The following is a 24,910-nucleotide window of genomic DNA, read 5'->3' on the forward strand; positions in this document are numbered from 1 at the left end:
TTGTAAACATCTGCGCAGCGGGGGGAGAAAGCCAATGAGAGAGCCTGGCAACAGAGGCATCACAGGGCAGCAACCTCTTGGTATCAATCGAAATTTCCATTATCTAGTGTTGAAAGGACTGAAAAGTGCTCTGAAATATTGTTGGGGAGCATTTGGAGTTGATAAGCATCTTTGTTTTGTGTTCAAAAACACTGAGGTGGTTTTCTATGAAGCTTGTGATTGACAAGAAATTTCAGGCAAAAGAACAGGACAGAGAGGTGTTTGAAGAAATAATTTCATTTTTGTGGACATTATTCGCCTGCTTCACGCTGACATTTATGCTGAATTGACCTCAAAACCATTAAAACAAACCTTATTTCAAGACATTATTCCTCTTACATCACGCTACATATCGCAGTCATAATCTCTCATACTCATGCCTTATGCAACCTGCAGTCAGTAGGCTTGTTCAGCCTCCAACTGTGACCAACAGCAGGCAGTATGCAAGGACACAAGCAGTACAAACAAACATTATCAGGGGTGCCTTGTTGGTGGCCATAAAAGGACTGGACTAATTGTCATTTTGCAATTCTCAGGTGGGGAGGGGGGTGGAGGGGTGGTACTTAAGTTGAAAGAATCTGCTTTCTTAGTCCACTGATGTGATGAAAGTGAACTGCCTCTATTCTTGACAAGGTACAACAGCTGAGGAGAAAGAGTGCGCCTCAGAAAGTAACCTTACTGCAGTCTAAAAATGATGAGAGCGCTGTACAGTAACACAGCGGTTAAACCACAGCGCTCTCAGCATGTAGAGAGGGAATAGAGCAGTGTTTTGTTCTCAGTAGTCCACACTCAAGTCAACAAACCCTTACACTAATCTTCTCAAAGTTCTCGGTGAAATCAGAGAGTATAGCAGAAATCCCAACAAGTCAGTAGCAATCTTTAATACTATAGAAAACAAACGAGGACTTTTGGCTCTCTCCCTTTCTCCGCTGTTGAAACAGCTGACTGGTGACGGGGCAGAACGCTGAGCCTGGCAGCACCACCGCTGGCAGGAGCTGGTATCCGTAACCTTCTTACAAACACTCTCATCCCAAACCTCAGTGGTTCCTTGGGCGAGAGTAATGGCTTCTTTGCGCTGGGCTGCGCAGTGCTATTGTAGAATCACAGAGCGGTTAATTGAAACAAATGACTCTAATAATGGGACATTATCCCCACAGGCTGGCTTTGTGGTGGGCCTAATTAGCGTTGCGGTGGCGGCGAGGAGGACGAGTCACCACGCTGATCCCTCAAAGGAGGCAGCCGAGGCCCCCCTTTTAAGCGGGCAGTACGGGATTCTCCTACTCGCAGCGTGTGAGGGTGCCGGGCTTTTTCAAAACCAGCGTGGCAAAATGTAAACACGTTTGGTCACCCTGCAGTTCTGTCTGAGGATGAATCCCGCTCTGTCAGGCGCTGCGCTGTGGCGGCTTTCCTTATCCTGCCCTTCAACCCTTTGGCTTCCCAGCCAGCCCAAAAGGTTTGAAGTCACAACAAGTGTTGATAATTGATCAGGGATGCAGCATAAGATGAATTTCTTTATTGATGAGAGTAGATTATTTTCTTCAGATAATCAGTTACTAATTTGGGCTATAGATTAGTGATAAATAGCCACTGGCGTTCCCCAAAGTCAAATCTTCTCCTCTTGTGTTGTACAATGAATACCAGCAAATTTAAACTTATTCCTAAAGCTGGAACAAGCAAATGTTTTACATTTTCACATAATAAATGACATGTTTTTGAAATTACTATTGATTATATTATTCCTATGACAGATGCACTGATTAAGCAGCTAATCATTTCAGCAATAGTTATGATTATTGCCAACTCCTCACCCTGCTGTCCTCTTGTATGTCATCACGTTCTCGCCAATGGCCCGTAACTAATATGACAACATGAGATATTGTTTTCCAGATGTATTTTGATCACTACTGAAATCTGTTTTTGCCTTTCCTAATTGTTTACCCTTGTACATGATGATCTCAGAAAGTCAACTGTAATGCAATGTTCAAATCTCTGTGACCAAGCTGTTTTAAATATTCATTAGTCGTAACAGTCGCCTAAGGTTATTTGAATTAGTCCCATGAATATTCATGAACTGCAATGAATGTGCATTTGTTTTTAATGCTCAATCCGTTAATACTCCTCTTCATTATTTCACTCCGAACGCTGCATAATAAGCTGCACAAAAAGCTGCACAAAACAAAGCTTTACTTTTTTTTCTTAAAGCACTGTTCTCGTTGGAAGCCTATTTGTTTCAGTTTAAATGAAACGGGAGTGCCCTACCAATTATCCCGTTGTCATTTCTCTTGACAACTACAAGACACATTGTTCGCCCCTCTTGTGGAGTGTAGCACTGAGGGGCATCTGTCTTTTTGTGAAATGAAAAGCCACAACAGAAAACATTTCTACTCTTACAAAAAGTGATTTATCTGGGAATGTCACCAAGATGTCATATCTATCCCTGTGAAACGCAGCCGAGCAAGCGGGTCATATGAGATATGTCTTAAACCTTCACTGCGACAAAAAAAAAGGGGGGGAACGCTTGCTGTTTCAATTTTAAAAAACACAATAATCCAGCTGCACTGAACAAGTCAAGTCAAATCAAACTACATTTTCTTTTGTTGTTGATAAAGTTTATGTCAGAGTGGTTGTCATTAAATAGTAGGCAGTGGACAGGACCTGCAAATGGAAAAGGTGCACAACTCAGGTCACTGAGTGGATTTCTGTGTGTGCACAGTCCAACAGATTTTACTGTTCACTCTCTATTTACTGTATGTTCACACTTCTGCTTCCTCATGTACAAGTGTGTTTCTCACTTCACTAACGTGCTCCACAAAAAAAGATTAGTGTACGTCAATAGTCGTACTTTGCCCTTTTTAATGGCTTGATTGGGCCTCTATCTAACTATCCCTGCACCATCAATAACCACAGCTGTCAATACCGTTTTTATGTCACTGCTTTAAAGTAGTTATGTTTTTTTCCCTCACTGTCTATGTCCTAAATGCCAAGTGATGCAAAATAAATTTCCTATTGCAGATTAAATGAAGTCAAATTAAGTCAAGCTCACATAACCTTGTAGCAATCAGTGACTCCGACAAAGACTGTTCCTGGAAATAAAGGCACACACACACACACTCAAATGCAGTAAACACTCTACTGCCCCATGGTTGAGCATTCAGTGCAAACTGTACTAATGCACCCAGCATTTCTCTTTCATATATTTTAAGACAGGCAGTAACGATGTGAGCTATGTTTTCCAAAGTTAAATATTAATATTTTCATCACTAAAATTAATATTTTCCCTTTTACAGATTATCTGATTGCCTATGTATCATGTCACAATCACCCTGTCACCATGTTACTGTATATCAACCTCAGCAGCAGTAATCTTCATTAAACAATCCGAATTAAAAACAAAACTCTATCTGCCAAAGACCCTGGCACTCTCCTCAGGATATAGCTAAGGAAAAAAGAGATAAATAGAGGGTAAGAATTGGATTTAATTGCACCAGGTGACCACGTAAAAAACTACATGGCTAAATTAACTCAGAAATTGCTACATGCACAGGAGAGCAATAACAACTGTGTAAGGTAATGTTATGGCAGCATGGTCTGTTGAGTTCTTCTGTGCACAAGAAACCAATCTAATAAGCAAATCATCTAAGATTGCCACTTATTCACACATCACACATCCTGCCAAAAAAATATTAATCTAACACCACATGTGGAACTGAAACTCAATAAAATCCTCATCCAGAGTTATCTGACAGAATGTGTGACACAAACTGCTAAAACTGGCAGCTGCTTTTTTTGGCGGCAGAGGCTTTCCTCCTTTCTAACCAGCCTCATTACACCAGTAATGAGACAGGGGCTGGTGCTCTGTTTCAATATTTAAACGTGCTGGTGCCCCTCAAGGCTCCGTGTTGGGCCGTTCTGCAAACTCCTCCGTGACCCCTCATTACCGTCTGCTGTCGAGCATCCCTCCTCCTTTATTTTTTCAAAGAGATCCGTTCTTGCTGGCATGTCTCTCCGCCGTAGCCTCAGCCAGACCTAAGCGATCAGGGGTCTTGTTGAACATGAGACCCCTGGGTGCCATTCCTTCCCCGAGTGCCGAGGTGGCGGAGATGCTGACAGCTAAGGTTGAGAAAGGGATTCTCCCTCAGCAGTGAGCGTTCACACGACAGCATGCTGCATTTCACAGCATCCAGTCATCCAAGACGTGGCTCTTTCTGCCTCAATTCAAAGAAGCTGACAGGGAAGGTCAGAATTGTTGGGAAGAGTTAAGAAAATTTAAGAGCATTTCTGATGGACAGCTCAGTCATTTAGGGCTGATGTTGATCCTGCTGCTGTCTTTGTACACGGCACAATTTAATATCTAAGAGATGGCTCAAAACTAGCAGTTAAGGCTATTAGGAACAACACATGACAGCAGCAGAAAAGATCAACCGCTACCTTTTGCTTGAACAAAATACTGGAATTGAAAATCTAAATATCACAAAAAACAGCCCTTATTGAATGTACTTTAAATGTACAAGCTCTTAATTTTGATTTTCCTATCACTCAATTGACACCTGGTTCTCCCACCTGCTGCAAACCTTTTTGATTTACCAGCTAATAATTTTCGGCAGCCTGTGGAGTCGTAATTAGATGGAAAAGAGCAGTTTGTCAGAAAGAATACATTTAACAGGAACAACAGGGCTCTTGCAGAGACATATGCCTTTCTGCAGGTCAGAAATTTCAACCTTATTATTTTGTCAACTCTTAATAAAGAGAAATTACAGACTTAAAAGCCTTGAGGATGAATCAATGCAAAATTATGCAGCCTATAGCCTGATGATGATGGTCAATCCACTGCTCTAAATCCTGTAGACCTAATGATTTAACTGTGTTTGCTGTAGGATCGATGTGTGCTGAAAAAGAGGATCCCAAAGCAGGGAGAAGTTTACAGAGCTTTAGCCTTGGGCTAAATGCTGTACAAAAACCAGCAACAACATCCCTTGAGATGACGCGTATCTGTTGCTCCAGCTGAGCTTGTACTTGTAGGAGGTTTATATGTGCACTGAAGGATAGCTTTTATTCAAGAGAAGCGTATCCTTAAGGTAACTGTCGACTTTTTATTTGCCTCTTCAGCGATGGTGTAAGAAGACTGTTGAACGATTAGCAGTTTGGTTTTCCAGCTATCTCCTCCAATTCTGTGGACTTACTGGAAGGCTTTTGTCAATACTATACAACAAAGGTTAAGGCTTGTCTCCTCATTTCCAACCCTGGTTACACTGAGAGCCTCTCCCCACCCTTACTATTCTTTAAGCATTCAGTAGACATAAATTCAATCCTGCTCATTATACCTTTATCAGTATGAAATTAAGGTTAATTGACTTTGTTGGGGAAACATCAAATGAAACATCCCTAATGGATCCAAAATGAAAATAGCGTCATCTTCAATTGCTTTAAAATATTTCTCAATATACAGCCTGCTTTCCTATTCCTCAGCCTCAGAAATAAGCTCCTCTTGTCCCAGGAGATAATAAATGAATTGAATCCCCCCACTCCAACTACACCCACCCCCCCTCCCTCTTCCTTATCGGTCATCTATTTTTCCAGAGTAAGCTATTACTTGCTAGGGTTGCTAGGCAACAAGAAATATTAATAGTGGCTATTATTAGCCAGGCTCTGCTAGAGTAGTACTAAAATGTGGAAGTGGGAAACATGAATGTGTTACATAAATCTCTGGACCTTTCACAGTGTGTGCAAGTCTCTGTTTTTACAGTGATTTATTGCAATGACGGCTCATTTATGAGAAAAGGGGGTGTGAAATAAGAAAATGGAACATTACCCTGAAGGGGTATTTGAAAATAAATAATTGCAAAGGTGAAACAAAAGCTGTTTAAGGAGCAGGCACTCCCTCTCTGCTTCCTTCTAAAATGCTATTGGCCAAATAGGGCTGCTTTGTTACACATACTCCTGTATAGACATCACATCATAAATGTGTGTATTAACATATACATAAATACTGCATAGTACATGCAGACAGAGCAAGACACACTTTATATGTTCAATCTACTAAAATTAACTTGCTATGATAATGATTATATGATTAGAGATGATTACATAGCTTTTGTCAACACCAAAAAGCAGATTGTGAACGTTCCAGTCAACTGCATCTTTCTTCGGCACTGAGCATATTCAGCAGAATAGCCAGTGGATTGTGACCTAATCCTGAAAACTGGCTTTAATGGAGGCCTTAGCTACCACCCACGGAAAAAATGGAGCCTGCAACTTATGCAGTTTGATTCTGAAAATCACATAAGACCTGATTAACGGAGGATAAACGCCACGGATGCTCACATTAAAGCATAAATATTCATGATGGAGGGCAGAGAGAAAAAAGTAATATTTATGTCAGATGAAAGTATATAACGTTGAATAATTCACCACACAGCCCATCTATAATTCATCTGGTTCGATCCTATGATTAAAGCATCTGAATGCGTTCGCCAGGGGTGTTTACAGGTTCAGTCTGAAGCATGTTTAACACAAGAAAAAGTCCCTTTGCTGAAGGAGCGAGTGGGGTCCTCAAAATCCTTCTGAAAAGAAAAAAGCAGCTGACACGGGATATCCCCCCTTACATTCAAGATTTCGATTCAGAACCTTTCCTGCATGACCCTCCATACCTCCATCCCTCCACCGTCCCTTTTTTGCATTTTTTCTGCAATTTTTTTTTTGCCGATTATAAGGAATGAAAATGTGCAGCACTAAGTTTCTTGCTCTCTGTCTTGGCTCACTGTGAGGCGATTAAATCATTGAGTTGTGCAGTTGAATAGATATTAAATGAGCTCTGTGGCAAAGGTCTGCATTATAAGAAGACACGGCTATCTGTGTTTATAAATGTTGCATGCATAGAATCAGGCCTCGCTTAGACTGCACCCTCCTTGACCTCTCTCTGGGCTAATTATCAGTGTAACAACCATTATGAGAAAACAGATCTGAGAATATCAAGAATAGCAGACAGAGGAACTAGTCATTTTACTGTTTCGTTGCTCTTCTTTTTTTTTTTTTTTACCCTGAGCTCTGATGCCATTATGACATTAAAGAATGAAGCAGGAAGGAGGGAGAAGGAAATGCTCTCTGACTTGAACACTAATAACCCACCAAAGCGTTTGACTTCTATCGCAAAGGGCTGCAGCAAAATGGACGCAGACAAAAAAAAAAAAAAAAAAGTGTACTCACTGAGTGCATAGGCCCTGAGAGGAGGTGGGTGTCCTGACCCAGCATGTTGGACATCATGAGTGTGGGCAGCTCGGGGTAGGAGTAGGCGTTGAGCAGGCCGTTGTGAGGCAGGGAATGGAAGGGGTAACCAGACTCGTGCTCCATGAGGTGCAGCAGAGATGGGTCAGCGTGGTTCGGTGGTGTGATGGGAGGAATCTCATAGTCTTCATCACCTCCTCCTCCGCCACCACCATTGCTGCCTCTGCCCTGACTGGAGTAGCTCTGGAGAGACAGAGAAAAATAAGGAATACATTATATTTATTAATTTCTGCTTCATATTCAGATTTTCAAGAGGATAATTTGTCGCTGTTTATTAGAAAAACAAAGGAGAACGTCAACGATGGCAACACTCTTATGTTCAACATTTGAATCCCTACGGGGACACTGCTGCACAACCCGGCCTGGCATTAGACTGACACTCTCCTCTTTGGACTGTGAGCTATAATACTGTATGTGCTGTTTTATATAAAACTAAAGTCACAGAATCCAAAAATACACAACTCAATTATTATTCAATCTTAAACCCACCTCAACTCCCACTCATTGGGAGACAATTTATTTATATCTGTCCTTATCTAATGTATTTTCTATTTAAATGAGACTACTACAATGTAATTGGCAATTTCAGATTTTCTGGTGATTATCACCCACTGCTGCACCCAGGAGTGCTGTCTGGGGGTGCAGTACTTGTGCAACTGGGTCGGCGTTGGGTCAAGTAGTAACAGCCGTGTTGCCAGGTTATCAACCAGAGATCGGTGCATGGTGACACAGAAAGAGAGGAGTAGAAAGAGAGGGTGAACCAAAGAGAGAGATATTTTTGAGTGAACAACTGAAAACTGTATTGTCTTTGATAGCAAATGTGCCACTACTATGCTGTGTAAAACTGAATATAGCTAATAACGCATGCAGCTAACCAGTTAATTGCTACGCTACAAGGCGATTACTAAAATCACAATTTGAAAGTAGCCAAAATAAATGTATTCATCTGATCTGGGGATCAAATAACTAAAAATAAAACCATAAGTAGTAGAAGGTAGTAAAAGAAAAAGCTCTTCACTATATTTAGTTTCATATCAGTTATAAAGAAACTCTGATAGATTGAATGTGGCATGTTTATGATTGGTCAAACTGAGAATATAAAATGCTATACTATTTTTGGTATGAAGTAGGGTGATTTGGGGAGACAGTTGGAGCATTTGGTGCAGACATCGACCCCCCTCCTTCCCTGCATGTGCCCAGGCCTAGAGCTGAACCTGTGTTCAACATTTTCATGGCAAACTGACTTCAGTAACAATCCAGGAGAGAAACAGCTAACAAAGGATGTTCCAGGGTAATTAAACTGCTTCATAACTGGCTTTTAAATGCACCTGTTGTGATGTTTGTTTGTTTGTTTGTTTTTTGGGGGGAGGATTTGTGTTTGTAGCAGACACAGAACTGCAGCAGTCAATTCAGACAGTTTTGTTGAAAAATAAAAATAATTAGAAATGTAAATTGCTGTGCTTAAAAAAAAGTGTTAAGAATTCATTCATACACAGCAAATTAATTAGAGTTAGACAACAACAGCTGCTATACAGAATAATTTGCTTCAGAAATCTTGACAGCTTTAAAGCAACACACTGTCAGCCTGCACACCTATAAAATGAAGGTAATCAAATTCATTCCATGGAAAAAAACCACTGACAGTCTGTTTTATAATGTCACTGCTACGCCAATCCTCTTTGTTAAGGAATAGTAAAACCGGACCAAACAAACCTCACATTCCTCATTATGAAATGTATCCAGTGTGTTCAGATGGCTACCACTAAGACAACAGAGATTTGATGGCACTAATAACATGATACATAAGCAGAGCCTGTGGTTGTCTTTTCCAGCGACTATCTTGACATAATATTACGCTGAGAAATATGGTTTTGTGCTCTCAAAAAGCATACTGAGGGTATTCACCAGGGAATGAAAAGCAATTTTGTCAGAGGCAATCTGATGCCAACTCCCCTTTATAATGACTGAAGAAAATTAATCATCACAAATAATATTCCAGTGTCAGCCATTCAAGAGCGTTTTAATAGAATTTTTATTATTCATGTCTCGCGGTACACATCAACTAGTCCGTTCTGCAACATTTCAGAAATCAATTCAATATCATCTTCGTGTAGGCTGTCATCTCGCCTGCCAGTGCAGCAATTCATCTTGCAAACAAATACTTTTAGCAAACAAATGGCAAGAAACGTGGAGGAACAGCTACAACGTCCCCACAAGCAGAACTGGTGCTTGAAAGATAGGATAAAAGTATCATAATGTGCACTATCATTAGGGAAAAAAAAATAATAATAAAAGGGAATATGTTTACTATCAGGGTGTGATGTGCTATTTTCTTTTCCCATAACACTCACTCTTCCTCGCTTGGTGCTCGCTGAGAAATATTATCACTGACAATTCTTTTTCCCATGGTAAAGGTTTTGCAAATGTTTGATTCCTTGTTGTCTGACATTTATTATTGTTGTCATTTATGTTAACAAGCATGCACTACAGATTAAATTTAATAAGAATTTTTTTTTAAATTTTGCTGGTTTGTGCATGCTTTTCTTAGCTACAGAAAGTATGGCTGTTTCCCAGGCATATTCAAACATTAAATATTACTGAGCTGAGACAGGTAACTGGAAAGTGACAGTTTTTCTCTTGATCAGCAGCTTGTGTCCTCTTAATAGTCATCTCCTGCTGAAAGACGCCAAAGAAAAGAGCAGCTAAATGCTAAGAATAAGTCTACAGATAACTGAGAGGATAAAACAGACCGGTCTCAGCATAAGTGGCTGTAACTCAACATCATATTTCTGCAGTGTTTCCCAACATTTAGCTGAAACTACTCTGAAAAAAAAATCTGGTGCAAAAGCTGTATATTGTTTCAGTCAGTTACAAGAAACAAGTGAAACTTTAACAGAAGTCTGATTTTAAGCATTTGATCAAATAACTAATCCTTTAGTTTTCCCCTGTGTGTTGGTAAGGTTTACCTTTGCAGCACTCTAGAGACCATGAACGTCACACTGTGGTCGAACTGCTCACAACTTACAGACATACCAGAGGCATTGCTTGGTTATGAAATGGTCACCAGCCAGAATAAGTAGGTTATGGTACAATCCTTTGTGAACGGAGCAAGTAAGAGGAAATGAGGAGGAAATGAACACTGAAGAGTATATTTGATAAGCATGAGTAATTAAACACCGGGATCAAAAAAAGGAATGAAAAAGTGGGTATGAGAGGCAGGGAGAGAAAATGTAATCCACCAATTAATGCACTGCGAGGGCAGAAATTGACCTGAGGATTCATCTGACCCTGGATCACATTTTAGAATAAAAATGTGCAACATTTGCACAGGACCTCATTTAAAAAAAAAAATCTCTACCTAAGTCGTGTTAGATGATGAGTTGATGCAGAGTTGTCCTTCAATTGTAACAATGCTGATACATCTCTTACAGCCTCAATGACGGTTTTTGTGGTATGTAAACAATTTAGAATGTATCCAAGACACACATGATGTATTTTGGACACCTCTTCTAACCAAGATGAAACATAACTGTTGTCATACATATGTACTAAGATTTAAATGCTGTCAGAGGCAATTTTACGGCCGCAGCTCCCATCGTTTTTGTCTATGTTTTTCTTTTTTTTTTCCCGTTACAGCCTCTCATGATGCCCTTGGAGATAAGACACAGGACAAGGACATCACAAGTTTAATATTTTCAAACATAGATAAATAATTCATAAATATCCTGTCTTTTACAGACATGGAGGAGAGTGGATAAAAGAGAGAGGGGTCAGAAAGAAATGCCAAATGTTGATTCAGCCTTCTCATGCTATAACCTTCACCTCGCTACCCCAGAGGTGAAATTTCAGCAAATCTGTCATTTTTCCTGGACAAGGACAACGCTTTGGACCTTATATCTACATATCAATTCTGCTTATTTTCTCTCTCTCACCTTAACACAGTGGCACCAACCCTCTTTTGTACATCTGTTGTTATTTCCACATGAAAACTCCATATTGCTCACAATCTTAAACATTCTTTATAGATGTGAGATGTTGCTCCCAGGCATATTGTCTATCATCTTACACAAAGCAGCCACTGTGTCTTTGAAAAAAATGGGAAGATGATTCACCCCATGGGAAGAGTGTTTTTTATCTATGGAAGATCCAGTCTGACAAAGTGTGCATGGCATCTGATGTTCCACATTTAAGATCTTAAGATCAAGTTGAAACATATTTTTGTTTGATTTGAGTTTAGGATTAAATTTGCACAGTTGAAATGTGAAACTATGCAGGTGAAGCTGATCTAATGAACAGTTGTTCACTGTCATACAGACATGACATAGGAAAGTAGCTAACTAGATGTAGCTGTCTCATAACAGGCTCATAATATTTCAAAACATTACAACATTTTGTTTGAGTTTGTGACATTTGGCAACAAAATGGTCAGACACTTTCCATCTATTTGTAAATCTGTGTGTTTCCTCCACAATAATAACTTATCGATGAGTACCAAATTCACATTGTGAATTTATATCCGCTACCTGCATGGTAGCAGCACTTAAGTTGGCACCAATGCTTTGTAAGATTCTTAATCTTGTTAATTGATATTTGTTACTAAAACTTAACTTGTCAATTCACTATAGAGCACATAATTGTTAACTTTGAAGAGCAAGAACCTCCACTCATTTCACTCCTTTTGCCTTGCTGATGCAAATGTGTGTTTACAGGTGCACCTCTGACAACACCCATCCTCAGATGTAAAGTTCATCAGTGACTGGAGTTTTTTTTTTTTTTTTTATGGGAACAAATGAATCAGCTTAGTTAAGAGTTTTCTTGACACAAATGATGAGATGAAGTCGTTAGCTTGGTGATGGAGTCATCTGTGGCCTATGAGGTGTTAAGTGGAAGACAGCACATCTGGGAACAATGATGTGTTCGTCAAAGGGAGTAAAATGAAAATGTTGCACAGCACACCAGAGAGCCTGTCATGGCTGATGAAAGGCAAATTGTCCAAAGACAAGAGCCGTCTTTGATGCATTTGGTTATAACCGCTTCAGTGACTGTCACACTGTTTCTGGTGATACATTACACTGATAAGACTTTAAAATAACTAATCAGAAAAAAACCAACAACAACTCTTCTGCGTCATAAAATCACATAACTTTGAATGAGTGTACAGTGTCCTATGAAAAGTCATCCAGCCATATGCTACTTTGTGAAAAAAAATGACAGAGCAGCATGGTTTTGGAGACAAACAACAGCTGGCCATGCATATATAAAGGTCCACTCTGTGTATTCCAGAGAGACGGACAGCAACAGTAAATCTTTAAAACATCTTATGAGGAATTTCAAAATTCACCTTCACAGATCAACCTTGCCAGAGCAGAGGAAGGGCAAAAATCAAACTCATCACTTAGCGCGTGTTGAACGTTGCTGATGTGTGCTGCAAAAGTGACCATTACAGCAACAGTCTGCAGGGTCCACAAAGGTTATCTGACCTGGCTTTGCAACGACAAGGAACTCCATTTGGGCGATGTATCAAGAGAAGCAGAAAGTGTAGTACAATAGAAGGAGAATGGAAAAGCAGCACCACCAGGCTGACTGACAGCAAGACAGAACTAGGATAAGTGAAGTGCGTAAGGGTGGGGGGCGGGTGGGGTCTGATAGTAGCTCAGGGTCATAGCTAGCGTCCGTCACTAAAGGACAGGTGGGCTGTGGTGAGCTTCAGCCAATAGTGAAGCAGGGAGCTAACCTCTTCCCTGCTCCCCCATGCACTGGTAATTCTCTCAAATGTCACATCAAAATGGATCTCATTTAGGTGGGTAAAAAAGAACCTGACTCTCCATTGCAGATGTGGGTGGACCTGCGGTGGATTGCACCTGAACTCTGAAAACACTGCTGCAAAGGAGGTATTTTGAAAAGGTGTGGAAAAAGATCCATGTGCCAAACATTTATGTCAGTTCAATTAAAAAAAAAGAAAAAGAAAAAGAAAAACATCACAGTTATAGATCAAAGATGAAGGGTGAAAAATATCTGTGATCTCTGCACCAAAATAGAAAGAAATAGAAACTTCTTTAATGCTTCGGCCAAAGGCTGTTTTTACTTTTTTTTTTTTTTTTTTTTTTTGACAAGGGGTGTAATACTGTGGTCTCAGCCACATTTCCTATTCTTATTCATTAGGGAGAATCGTATAAATAAATAAAATATGTTGTCTCGTAGTCACTCATCCCCCCCAAGGGAACATGGAAGCCCCAGTAATCACATATGGCACAATAGCTCGCCCATAATCCCCTTTATTTTTATTTTCATGATGTCACTCTCTTTAAGCCCCTTGCTTTATGAGTCGCAAACGGAGTGGTGAGGGGAGGAGAGGAGGAGCAGTGAGGAGAGGAAAAACCAAGGGAGGGGTGAAAACAAATGATGTGGATCCCTCATTGTTCTTTCTCTATGCCCTCATTCCAGTCAGGGTAATAAGAGAACATTGTGATTTACTGTCAGTGAAGCGCAAGAGTGCATCAGAGAGAATCCACTGCGGCAGGGGCCATTAAAATAGATTTAACTTCCCACAGTATTAGGCCAGATGTCTACACTTCTATTATATTTCAATCAGCCATGACCTTGGTCTCCATATGATGAGAAAGATCACTTGGAGAGAGGGAAAGAGGGAGTGAAAATACATGCAAAAAACCAATAGAAATATCAAACTACTTAGTCTCACTAAATCCCTCTGCTTCGTCGTGCAGCATATACAGAGAGAAGCTGGGACCAAAATAGAGCAAAGGTTTCAAGTTCTCTTAAAAGAGTGTATGAATCATTGAGTGCACTCTCACTGCTGATAAGTTGGGTTTTTTTCTGTTTTTGGGGGAGTGCAGCTTTTCTGCGGGGTATGTATCTCGGGAGGGACCAGGGGAGTGTGTCAAAAGAAGAGGGACAGTGGACTGTTTGATGTTCTTAAAAGCTTCAGATATCAACAGAAAGATGAATCTGTTCATCCTCTTTGAACGAGGAAAACGTTGACTTCTCACTACCACGGATCCCTGTCTTTGAACATTTCCCTTTAACATTTTCTCATCCTGCTGTTTATCCTGACTCACCAATATTCCTCAAGTCCTTGTAAATGTTGTATATTTTTTTTTGTATAAAAATCCTTACTCTGCAGCACAGTAGGATCTCCATCCATCTCACTGCCACGAAAACAGAGCAGAGGTCGACGCTTGTTCTATTTCAGAGGTTGATGGTAATTGGACTTATTGGCTGACATGGACTGACCTACATTAAGAACTACCGATCCCTGGTTACAACTGTAACTTACCATCCCTCGTAGCCTGGGTGTGGATGTTCCTCTGATGTTGCTCCAGCATTGTTTTCAAATATCGATGTTCCTGTGCTGGTTTGGGGCTGAAAAAACTGATTCCAGCCTGAATTCGCAACTGTACGCCCTCTTGAAATTTAAATACATGGCGTACAATATGTATCTCTACTTCATTCTAGCGACCTTGCCAGTGGCTCTGTGCAGCCTCAAAGAGAGAGTGAGCTGTGTGTTGGCGTTTTCAGACCCTCAATTTTCATTTTTCATCCATTGTCTCAAAAGTCCCCCTAACATTTCTTACAGGATAAGGATGCAAGGAAGGATAGAGGAAAGAAAAAGAAACACATTCACTGAGGCATGGGGGGAATGAGTGGGTAAGAGATGGGGGGTGAGGAGAGGGAGTGTTGTGAAGTGAAGAGAGTGTTGCAGTTGTGGTGGTGGGGGTATGATGGTACGCTGTGAGTCACTATTAAGTAACGGTGCCTTTTCACATCAGCATCGCCCACGTCGGGTGTGCGGTGCCAGGGTGTACTGAGGTGTCTCTGAGTCAGAGAGAGAGAGAGGGAGAGGGAGAGGGAGAGAAGTGGCTGGTCATGCTGGCCAAACAACATCTGGACTTCTGTTAATGATTACTTTACAGAACATCATCATGTCAGCTGCTTGTAACTGATTTAATTGTTTTTCTTTAACAGCCAACAGGGTTAGCTTAGCCTCCAGTCTGTATGCTAAGCTAAGCTACACTGAGCCAACTGTCTCCTGGCTCTGGCTGCATTTTTAAACACAGATGAGAGTGGTATCAGTTTTCTCATTCAACTCTCTTGGCAAGAATATAAACAAGCATATTACCCAGAATGCCAAAGTGCCTTTTAGGGCTGCCCCCGACCAAAGATTTTCTTGGTCGACCAGTAGTCGTCATTTGTGGCGATTAGTCGAATAGTTGACCGGTTGACTATAGTGCCTTTACTTATTTGTCATTTTCTCTACACATAACCACACTTTATTTAACCACAAAATTTGGGACATCTTTTATCTTTTTTTAAAAAAAAATTAACATTAGATCAATTAAAATTGTATGTATAGAATAGTGTTATTAGATTATTTATACCCAACTAATCATCCTTCCATTTACCTTACAGACATTACAGTGGTGTCATCTCCATAACATTTAACTACTACTTTGAGCTGTTGAAAAATGTTAATTCCGTAGCATACTTACAAGCTCTCATTAATTATTTGGGCTAATTATATGGAAACATTCCTCTGACAATTATAGCGTTTCACTCTATTTCAAACTGCCGTGAGAGAAACATATACAACAAAATTTCATTCAATGTGCAATGTGAATGACAATAAAGTAGTAGTATAATGCATACATCTCAGAAAAGTCCCAACTAATCATAATTGTAAAAAAAATGTCCACCTCAACCACTCCCCACATACTCTCTCTTTTACTTCAGCCACATATTATCATTGATCAGCATTGATCTAGATATGTTTGTGGCTGCTGCAATAAGAAAACAGATGCGGTGGATAAGACTTTGATGATTTTAAACTGATAAAAATCAACATGACTGGATATCAAACCTGTATAACTTGAAAGTTGTTGAATTAATTTAATTTCTTAAGTTTAGGTGACCTGATTCAGTTGCATAAATGACATATGAATTGATAAAATGGAAAAATAGTCACTCATATTTGTAAAGTGTTACTGCACATCATTACTTGTTTGTTTGTATACTAGGATAATATTTCTTTTGATAAAACATAAAACCATGAATGCTCGATGTGAAGTGTGTGAGTAAGAGGGAAAGTGTATGTGTGTATGAAGTTTGACTGATTTCTTATGAGAATGGAGCTGGTTGATGAACGTGGGTGAAAAAGCACCGAAAGAAGGAGAAAGACAGAGAATGAGAGTGCCAGAGTTAAGACATACACAAAAATAAACAGACAGAGCTGCAGACTGAAAGAGACAGGAACAGAAAGATGGAAAAATAAAGAAAGAGAGAGAGAGAGAGAGAGAGAGAGAGAGAGAGAGAGAGAGCATATGTATCCAACAAGTGAGGTTTCTATTCTAATCTCAACCATCAGCCACTGTTCTCTTGCAGCCGGCCAAATCGATAGAGACACATGGCTCAGCAAGACATCTGGAAGCAGAAAACACAGAGGCACAAACAGGCTGAAATTCACTGCTTCTCCGGCGACCATTGGCCCTCGTTCCTCCCATTGTGCACAGGAACACAACGCAACAAGTACAACACAAGAGAGGAAGAGACGCACAAAATGACCCTCCCTCTTCCTGCCACAGGCTTGTTTTCTCTTTGAAACTCCATCTCTAACCAGTTATTTCTCTAAATCTTCACATTTTTGTCTCTAATTTTCCTTAATCTATCGTATACACATGTCCACACATGGTCATGCATCCACATAGACTGATTATAGGTTGAGGAGAACTGAGCCAAAGTATATATGGACGTACAAGTCTGCACGACCACTTAAACAGTTTGGGCCTGATATGAATCCAAATGAAGAACACTCATTGTCGATTACACAAAATTAGAATTTGCGTGGGCGTGGTTGGAGGCAGCCATTTGGTTTGGCTGTGATCATTCTCATGCGGCTATAACGGTGCCGTAAAAAATATCAACCGCAGTCAGCATTATTTGGCATGCATGTGAGTGATAGCCTGATAGGATCAGACTCAACTGCCATTTTCACTGTATTATTCAATCTGAAACCATGTTTAAATGAGCAGTTGTCTCTTTGGGAGGAGAGTTTATTTTGCCCTCAGTAGTGGTTGACATCCCATCCCATCCCATCTATGTCTATTCCAGTCAACACAAAAGCTGCAGTTAAAATTTCTTGTTAAGATTTTTGGTAGAAAAATGCAAAATGTTATTAAGAGATGTTGATTCTTATTTTAGTGGAATTACAACATCACAGAAAGATGCATAGTCTATTCTCAATCCAGCGGAGAGATGGCCCTGATTTCCTCAGGTGCTTTTGCATCAGGGGAATCGGCAGCCAGTGAGACCAACCTCAGACCTGCATGTAATTGAACTGCTGAAAAAAAATATCTGCGTGCCGGTAGCGTTTTAGGCATCCAAGGAACATTTTCAGTCAATCTGGATAATTGAGATGTTTAATAATCTTTAATTTGACAAAGTAACCCCTCAGCATCTTTGTGTGTGGGCTGATATAAACAAGGCTGTTCAACAAAATAACCCACCAACGCCTGTTCATATAGGCTGAAAACTCAACAGATGAACCGAATGGAAAACATCAATATCACCAAAATGTCTGGTAGTTCCATATGTGCATATCTTGTACAGAAACCATACAGTATTCAAAGCCTTGAAAACATCTTGTTTGAATGGACAGATTGTGTCCAAGCATACAGTAAACGTTCTCCTTTAAAGCTGTTTCTTATTAGCGGTTTTCTCTTTTTAAAAGCTCAGAGATGTTATGTGTAATGCAATCTCCTGGCAGTGTCAAACTGCTACCTCAGTGCGTACGCAGTGGAAGACCCCAGACATGCAAACAAAGGAGTCTCTGTTCTGGCTGCATGCACCATTTTAACAGGCACACATCATGTAAAGGCTTGGGTGGGCATATTAACGCAGTGTTAAATCAAGGCTCCTTCCTCATTTTGCCTTTGAGCATTTTCTTTCAGAACCAGAGAATAAAAATCTGACCCAAGCGGTATTTAAACAGGATAGACAGACGAGACACAGTAAAAATATTATTGCCTTGCATCTTAACATGTTTTACAAACACAGCTGGGGAATGCTGGGAGAAAAAACAGAAACACACTCAAATATATGTATACGTTTATGATATTTTCTTTTATAAATATATATACAGGGGAATTGCTGCACGTAGTCATGTACTCAGCATATTCATGAGACAGTAATCACCATCTCAAATTGATGCAGAAAATGATTCCATATTTGAACCTCTAATTTGTCTGATTCACTGTAATGTCAAAAGCAACCCATATGTATCAAACCACTGCACAGCTAATGCATACAATTAAATGCCAATTAAGAAATGATTGACTCACATGTACTGCAAGAAGTCAGTGTTATGAATTTTGTATGATGCACACAGAAAATGCAGACATGCTTGGATGTGGTGGCTTTGAAGGTATTTACAAATTAACCCCTTCATAGCCCACAGCTGGTTTGTCATTGTGCTGTTGTCAAACGTAACAAGAAGAAGTCCTTGGTTATTGAGACACAAATCACTGAAGCTGTGGCTAGAGATTTTTTTCCAGTCAATCATTGTATTGAGTCATTAAATTTTTTTTAAATCTGGCATAGTCGCTCATTGATTTCATTTTAATCCGTTGGCCAATTCCTGTATATTCATATTTTCTTCATGACTCAAACTTGTGCTCAACACTTTATGTAACCTTCAACTTTAGAACGAAGGCACACACCGTCCCTCTTTCAAATTTCAAATTAAATCTGCTGTATTAAAGGGTTGAAAGCCAAACAGTGAACTGTGTGGTGAAGTGTGTTCCCTTCACAACTGGTGTGTAAGCTGCTATTTGACGGCACTGACAGAGCATCAACTGCAGCTGACGTGTTTTGAAAAGCCCAAATTGCCTTATCCACTAAGACGGTATTTGTTGACACAACACAGCAAACCTGGAGTGGGTGTTGATGATTGACACATGACCGCTACAGCAGAGAAACTACAAGGGCTGTGCATTCATCCCAATTAGAACACACCTGTGTATGCATTCAAAGTGACATAATTAGGGCAACAATGATGGACCTCATAGTCTGTGATATGTGCTATAAGTAGACAATAAGCTGCTAAAGCTCCCGCTCGACCCCTAGTTGTAGTCATTCTATCCCAACATCAAAGGAAAAAAAACCTTTCAGCTATTAGGAAGGCAAGTGTGTGTGTGTGTGTGTGTGTGTGTGTGTTCAAGCGAGTTTATGAGCATATGTATGCATGTTTGAGTTTGTGTGTGTGCATGTGCACATATGTTCTTGTTAATCAGTTTTTGTGGGGGCCTATTTAAGTTTTACACACCTGTGAGTAAGCACATTTTTGGAAAGTGAGGACATTTTGGCTTGGTTGATGTGAGAGTTAAGACATACTTTTGGGGTTAATGTCATAACAAAATTTATTTTAAAGGGTCAGTTTAGGCAGATTAAAAAGACAATCCACGCTGGTAGAATGTAGCTCCAGTAGAAACAGTTGTGGGATCTGTAGATTATCAAGAGCAACCAGTCAACTGATTCTGGAAACAAAAGTTGTTGTTTTTTTGTCAAAATGAGTGAAATGACCCTTAAATATTGCAATTGCGGTCAGGTATTAGGACTTGTAATATTGAAGGCCATTGTTTACAGCATGCATTATGTCAGTGTGGACATTAAGTAAAGACGTATCAACACAGTGTGTGTGTGTGTGTGTGTGTATGCTGAAAGTGAGGACATCTACTTACACACGCTTACGCATAACTTTGTGTCACTTCTTTATACAGCACTGTGCCAGTGTGTGTGTTTGGTGTGAATCAGTGTGTGTGTGTGTGTGTGTGTGTGTGTGTGTGTGTGTGTGTGTGCATGTGTGTGTGTGTGTGTGTGTCCTTGGCCTGCTGGCCTTGTCCTGTGACTCTCTGTCAGTATTTGGCGGGGAACTAATTGATGAGGAGCCTCCACTTCGTCCTGTTTTGTCAGAACATGAAGGCCTCGCTGCTGGATCGACAAAACCTGGAGCTCCAAATTCTGCCATATGTCCAGCCATGTGTTCCCATGTACCAGCTGGGAGCACTCAGCATTGCGCCTGTCTAACTCATTGACTGTGACTTGGACAGCGCAGCGCTCCAGTCTGAGACCAGTACTTCAATGAGTCTGGAACGGTGAAATGTTGCCTGCTAGTCTCACTCTGAGTGACCTGTCTCACCCTGTGGGTTCACATGGCACTAACACTGTCACGGTGGATGATTTAATCCCTCTGATGTTAAAGATAGTATATGATAAGTCAATGTACTTTGGATGAAAATCATCTATCAAACAGCACTTGTATTGTGGAGGTTAAAGGGATACTTCGGCTTATGAGGAATTAAATGTGTTTTCCTACTTAGTGAGAGAGGGTCATATCCATGGATGCTTTTTATTTAGAGTAATGCTGTGATCAGGGTTTGATCTCGTGACCTTTAAATCAGTTGATTGCTGTTATAAAGACTTCAATTTGCACAGCCAAGTTTTTCTTTTCAAATGTTTACCATTAACTTGCATAAAGCTTCGGAGATCCAAGGACACACTGCCATTTTCTCACACATTTCAGACACCAGGTGAAACTACCATAAATACATCTGGCTATACTTCATTATAGTGGACTGTAAAACTGGATTGGATTCTGTGAGGCAACAAGACAGCTGTTTTAAACCGATTCTAACATACTGACTTAATCTGTGGATTTGTGAAAGTGATACATTAAAAACACAAGACTAAGTGTCCACAGACATGTTAGCGACTCTGTTAGTGTGTACTTATGCATAGTGGTGCTTTCAGCTTCAGGAAAAGGTCAGCACGCTATCTTGCTCATTTCTAGCATGTTTAACATTTTGTTTGACATGTTGGGATGCTATGTTTTAAATCCTAGTGCAGGATAAATAACGTTTTTGACTTGGTGGTGGTACTGTAAACAAAAATGTCAACCTAGAAGTGGCACTAAAGCCAGAGGACCACCAAAATCTGTAGGCTTCATCCTCTGGGGACGACGAATGTCAGTGTCAATGCAATCCAATCAGTTGTTGAGATCTTTCATCTCAACCAAAGTAGTGGTCTGACAAACTGACCCAAATCCAGACTGACAGGACGACACTGTCATGCCTAGAACCATGCTGGTAGCGTGGCTAAAAATCTTCTGTCGATCCCACATGTCTAGCTAGACTCTGACACAAACAGCCTCAGTAGCATGGAGGCTACCATGATGGATCAGGTAGTGAAAGCACGTTTTCAATTATGTGAATTTTTTTCCCGTACATTTGCAGACCACTACAGAGCCATTTTTTGTCATTATAAAATCAATAAAGTTTTGCAGTTTAAAGGTAAGTCGAATTGAGGGATTAGCATGCTGCAGTTCCACTCTATTGTTTGGCGGTTAATGGGTATTTCTTTCTGTAGCTCCTCACATGTTTTCTAATGTGGATAAAGACAACATTGCACCTGATGGAGGATCTTTAAACATATGTTGTTGATTCAAATATTCATATAGCAATTAATTTCACATATCTAATCAAACAAAGTCCGCAGACCAGGAATTGCTCCTAAGGGTCCATTTAATAGTTAATCACCACATTTTGGTGATGTGTTTATATTTGTACATCAAAATGTAACAATTTAGTTCGTAGAAGCAAGAAGAAATTTCATAAATGCCAGTGTGCGAGTGTCATCTTTAACAACCAAAACCAGCTTCAATTAATGTTTACTAGTAATTTTCCAACGCTTAAACCATGATATATAATTATGTAAACTAATGTTGCCAAATGCTGACACTTGCTGAAGTTGCTAACATGACATTTGTTAATAAGATAATGTAGGTGTGTGCCTTACCTGGTTTGGCGACCGAAACTCTTGGTTATTGTCATTCATGTACATGTTGTCACCATCAAACTGTGGACAGAAAGAGAAGGAAGAAATAAATATTTTATTTAAGGCGGTTTAAAAAAAAAAGGTTGTCTAAGAGGAGGTGCAAAGAGGAAAAGCTCTTTACGGGTGGCCTGAAGTGTGAGACTAATGACTTTGTCACTTTGGTTAAACCTCGTGGTGGCATGGCAGCGTGGGTAATTACTGTTCGTCAGCGGGTCGGTAATTAGGCTACATGAGCAAAGTGACGAGAGATGGGCTTTTCCCTGTAGGCTCTGCTCTGTATGTGAGAGTGTGTGTGTGTGTGTGACAGAGAGAGAGAATGAATTTGAATGAATCTGCGAGTGCATACAGTAGTGTGTGCTTGTCTTTGAAGCTGTGGCAGTGTGTGTGTGTGCCACTCAGCAAGGATGTGCCGTGTCTTCAGGACTGAGCTAATCAGACATTGAAAGATCACTTGCTGCAGGTGCCAAAACAATGTTTGACACTGGGTTAGGATTCATGTAATGACACAACACCCCTGACCCTCTTGTGTGCCGGGTAACAACTCCGGGTCACCAGTTGAGCGCTACATGCAACATGCTAGCTCTGATGTCTCGTGCGCTGGTAAGCTAAATCCCTGTGGAATTCCCCACTGAGATCAGCGCTGAATGGACTACAAATGAAGAAGAAGAAAAAAAAAACACAGATTCTGTTTCTACTGTAGCTCTACAGAAAATTAGATATTGGCCCACTAACAGCTCAGTAACTAAACCTGTGCAATGTCAAGGTGACTGAGAAATTGCTACCACGTTAAGAGGAGCTGTATTGTGAAACGCCCTTGGTTTCCAAAGGCATCAAGCTTTGTCATACCACACTTGAAGCAAATGGAACAAACCTTGACTGGACTGGATAATAACAGTCATAAACACAGCGCACGCGCGCGCACACACACACACACACACACACACACACACACACACACACACTGAAACGTGTCACTAAAGCCTCCTCTTTGTTTGTTGACTGAGGTCATTCTTTGTGATATCAATGCTCTCAAACCTCGACAAACAGACAGCAGACACAACATGATCAAACTAGACAGCATTCCTTGTCAAATTCCTCAGATGTGAAGATATAGGGGGTGGTAGTGATGGTGGTGGTGATGAGGGGGGGAGGGGACTTTTCATTTAGGGTGATCTGCTTTGAGCCTATGTAGAAAGCGACCAAAGACTTGAGAGATAAACATACGCTGTATGTGAGCGGAGTGGATCATAAGATCTACCTGCTCAAAACAATGCCCAACTAAGGGAGACTAATGGACGGAAATGGGCAGGATTCCTGGGGGGTGAAATCTAATATCTACACTGGTAGACAGGAAAAAAAAGTCGAAGTGCCTAAATGAGCGTGTGAGTGTTGAGAAAGAGAAATTACTGTTCATTATTGCAGGAGAAAGGCCGGGGGAATGAGCTCCTGCCTTGGGGCAACGGTTGGTTAACGGTGCATATCATGGAAGCCCTTGTGAGGATTCACTTGGTTATTCTAATGATTACATTTACATTCAAGCTCATGCGCAAACACGAAACTGAGACAAGTGCTGCATTTGCACTGCATTTAAGCCCCATTCACACCTCACATGATCACACCAAAGCCAACCAACAGAGCAGCGGTGATGACGTCCAGTGAAACTGAATGCTGACTAATTGTTTGATGCTATATGCTGGAGATAGAGATGCTAATGCACTTAATGAAGCAATGCAGCATCTATCACCTGACTAATCTGCGGTGAGAAGTGACTGTGGCGCACATAGAGGGCCAAAGTGATGTTGATCTCGGTGACATATCTGTAATAAACTCTTTGCTCCTCACATGAAAGCCTCTTGTCCACTCCTAACTGAGCAATTTCATTCTATTGAAATCCACTTTGATACCACCAGTGACGTAAAGCCATTGTGAGAGCTTCTTTAGGATAAGATTCACTCGTGTGAAAAGGGACCACAGTCACTGGGAAATGCCATTTTTAGCCACAAAAAGCTGCCAGATCTTAGCTCATTTTGAATACTGAATTCTTTGAGTGCAGCGCAAAGCCTTATTATGTTTCTTTCAGCACTGCAGGAAGAAATGAAGTCAGACAATGCTCATTTTCACCAATTACATCTGTAATATAATATTCAGCATAAAGGCCAAAGACAGCTTAGAAAGGTCAGCCATTTTGTGCTTCAACATGGCTGCCCATATATTGCAATGTAAAGCTGTTTTCCCCTGCTCTTCTCTCCATAGCTCTCCTTTGCACTGCTCTCGCTCTCCCACTTAAAATGCCAATTTATCCTCGGCTCAATGCTATCAGCTCTGCCATTACTCCACATTTACTGCAGAAATCATCTTCTCTTTCTCTGTTGTTCCCTCTCTCTTCATTTTCTCCCTCTTACTCTTTTCTCTCACTCTCTCCATCTCTCCTTCTCTGACACTCTTTCTCACCCCCACCTTGCCTCTTCCATCTCCTTTGCTCCCTTTTCTATGTTCTCATCTTCCCCACCTCTTTCTGTGTTACAACCTCCCTCTACTTCTCCACCTCCCTCCCAACCCATCTTTTCCCCCTCTTTCCTCTCTTTCTTTAGTGGGCCTTGGCATCGCTTTCTCATCGGCAGTCTAATTGGGCATTCTGCCTGAGACAAGGGCCTCATTAAGCAGTAATTACACACATGTTGTTTTCGGC

At 40.6% G+C, this 24,910-nt stretch overlaps 1 protein-coding gene across 2 annotated transcripts in view; it reads right to left on the reverse strand.

The window, feature by feature from the left end:
• The window catches only part of LOC146984486 (TOX high mobility group box family member 2-like), a 75,913-nt gene that overhangs the window by 16,309 nt on the left and 34,694 nt on the right, over window positions 1–24,910 (reverse strand). For both annotated transcript variants that reach the window (XM_085781616.1, XM_085781615.1), the window contains 2 exons: window positions 22,183–22,242; window positions 7,243–7,503 (listed from right to left, as the gene is read on the reverse strand). In XM_085781616.1, the coding sequence (XP_085637742.1) occupies window positions 7,243–7,503; window positions 22,183–22,242 (321 nt within the window). The remainder of the gene's footprint in view (window positions 1–7,242; window positions 7,504–22,182; window positions 22,243–24,910) is intronic.

Source organism: Trachurus japonicus, chromosome 7 (assembly GCF_045865225.1).
Source record: "Trachurus japonicus isolate A0001 chromosome 7, Traja_1.0".
NCBI classification, from domain to species: domain Eukaryota; kingdom Metazoa; phylum Chordata; class Actinopteri; order Carangiformes; family Carangidae; genus Trachurus; species Trachurus japonicus.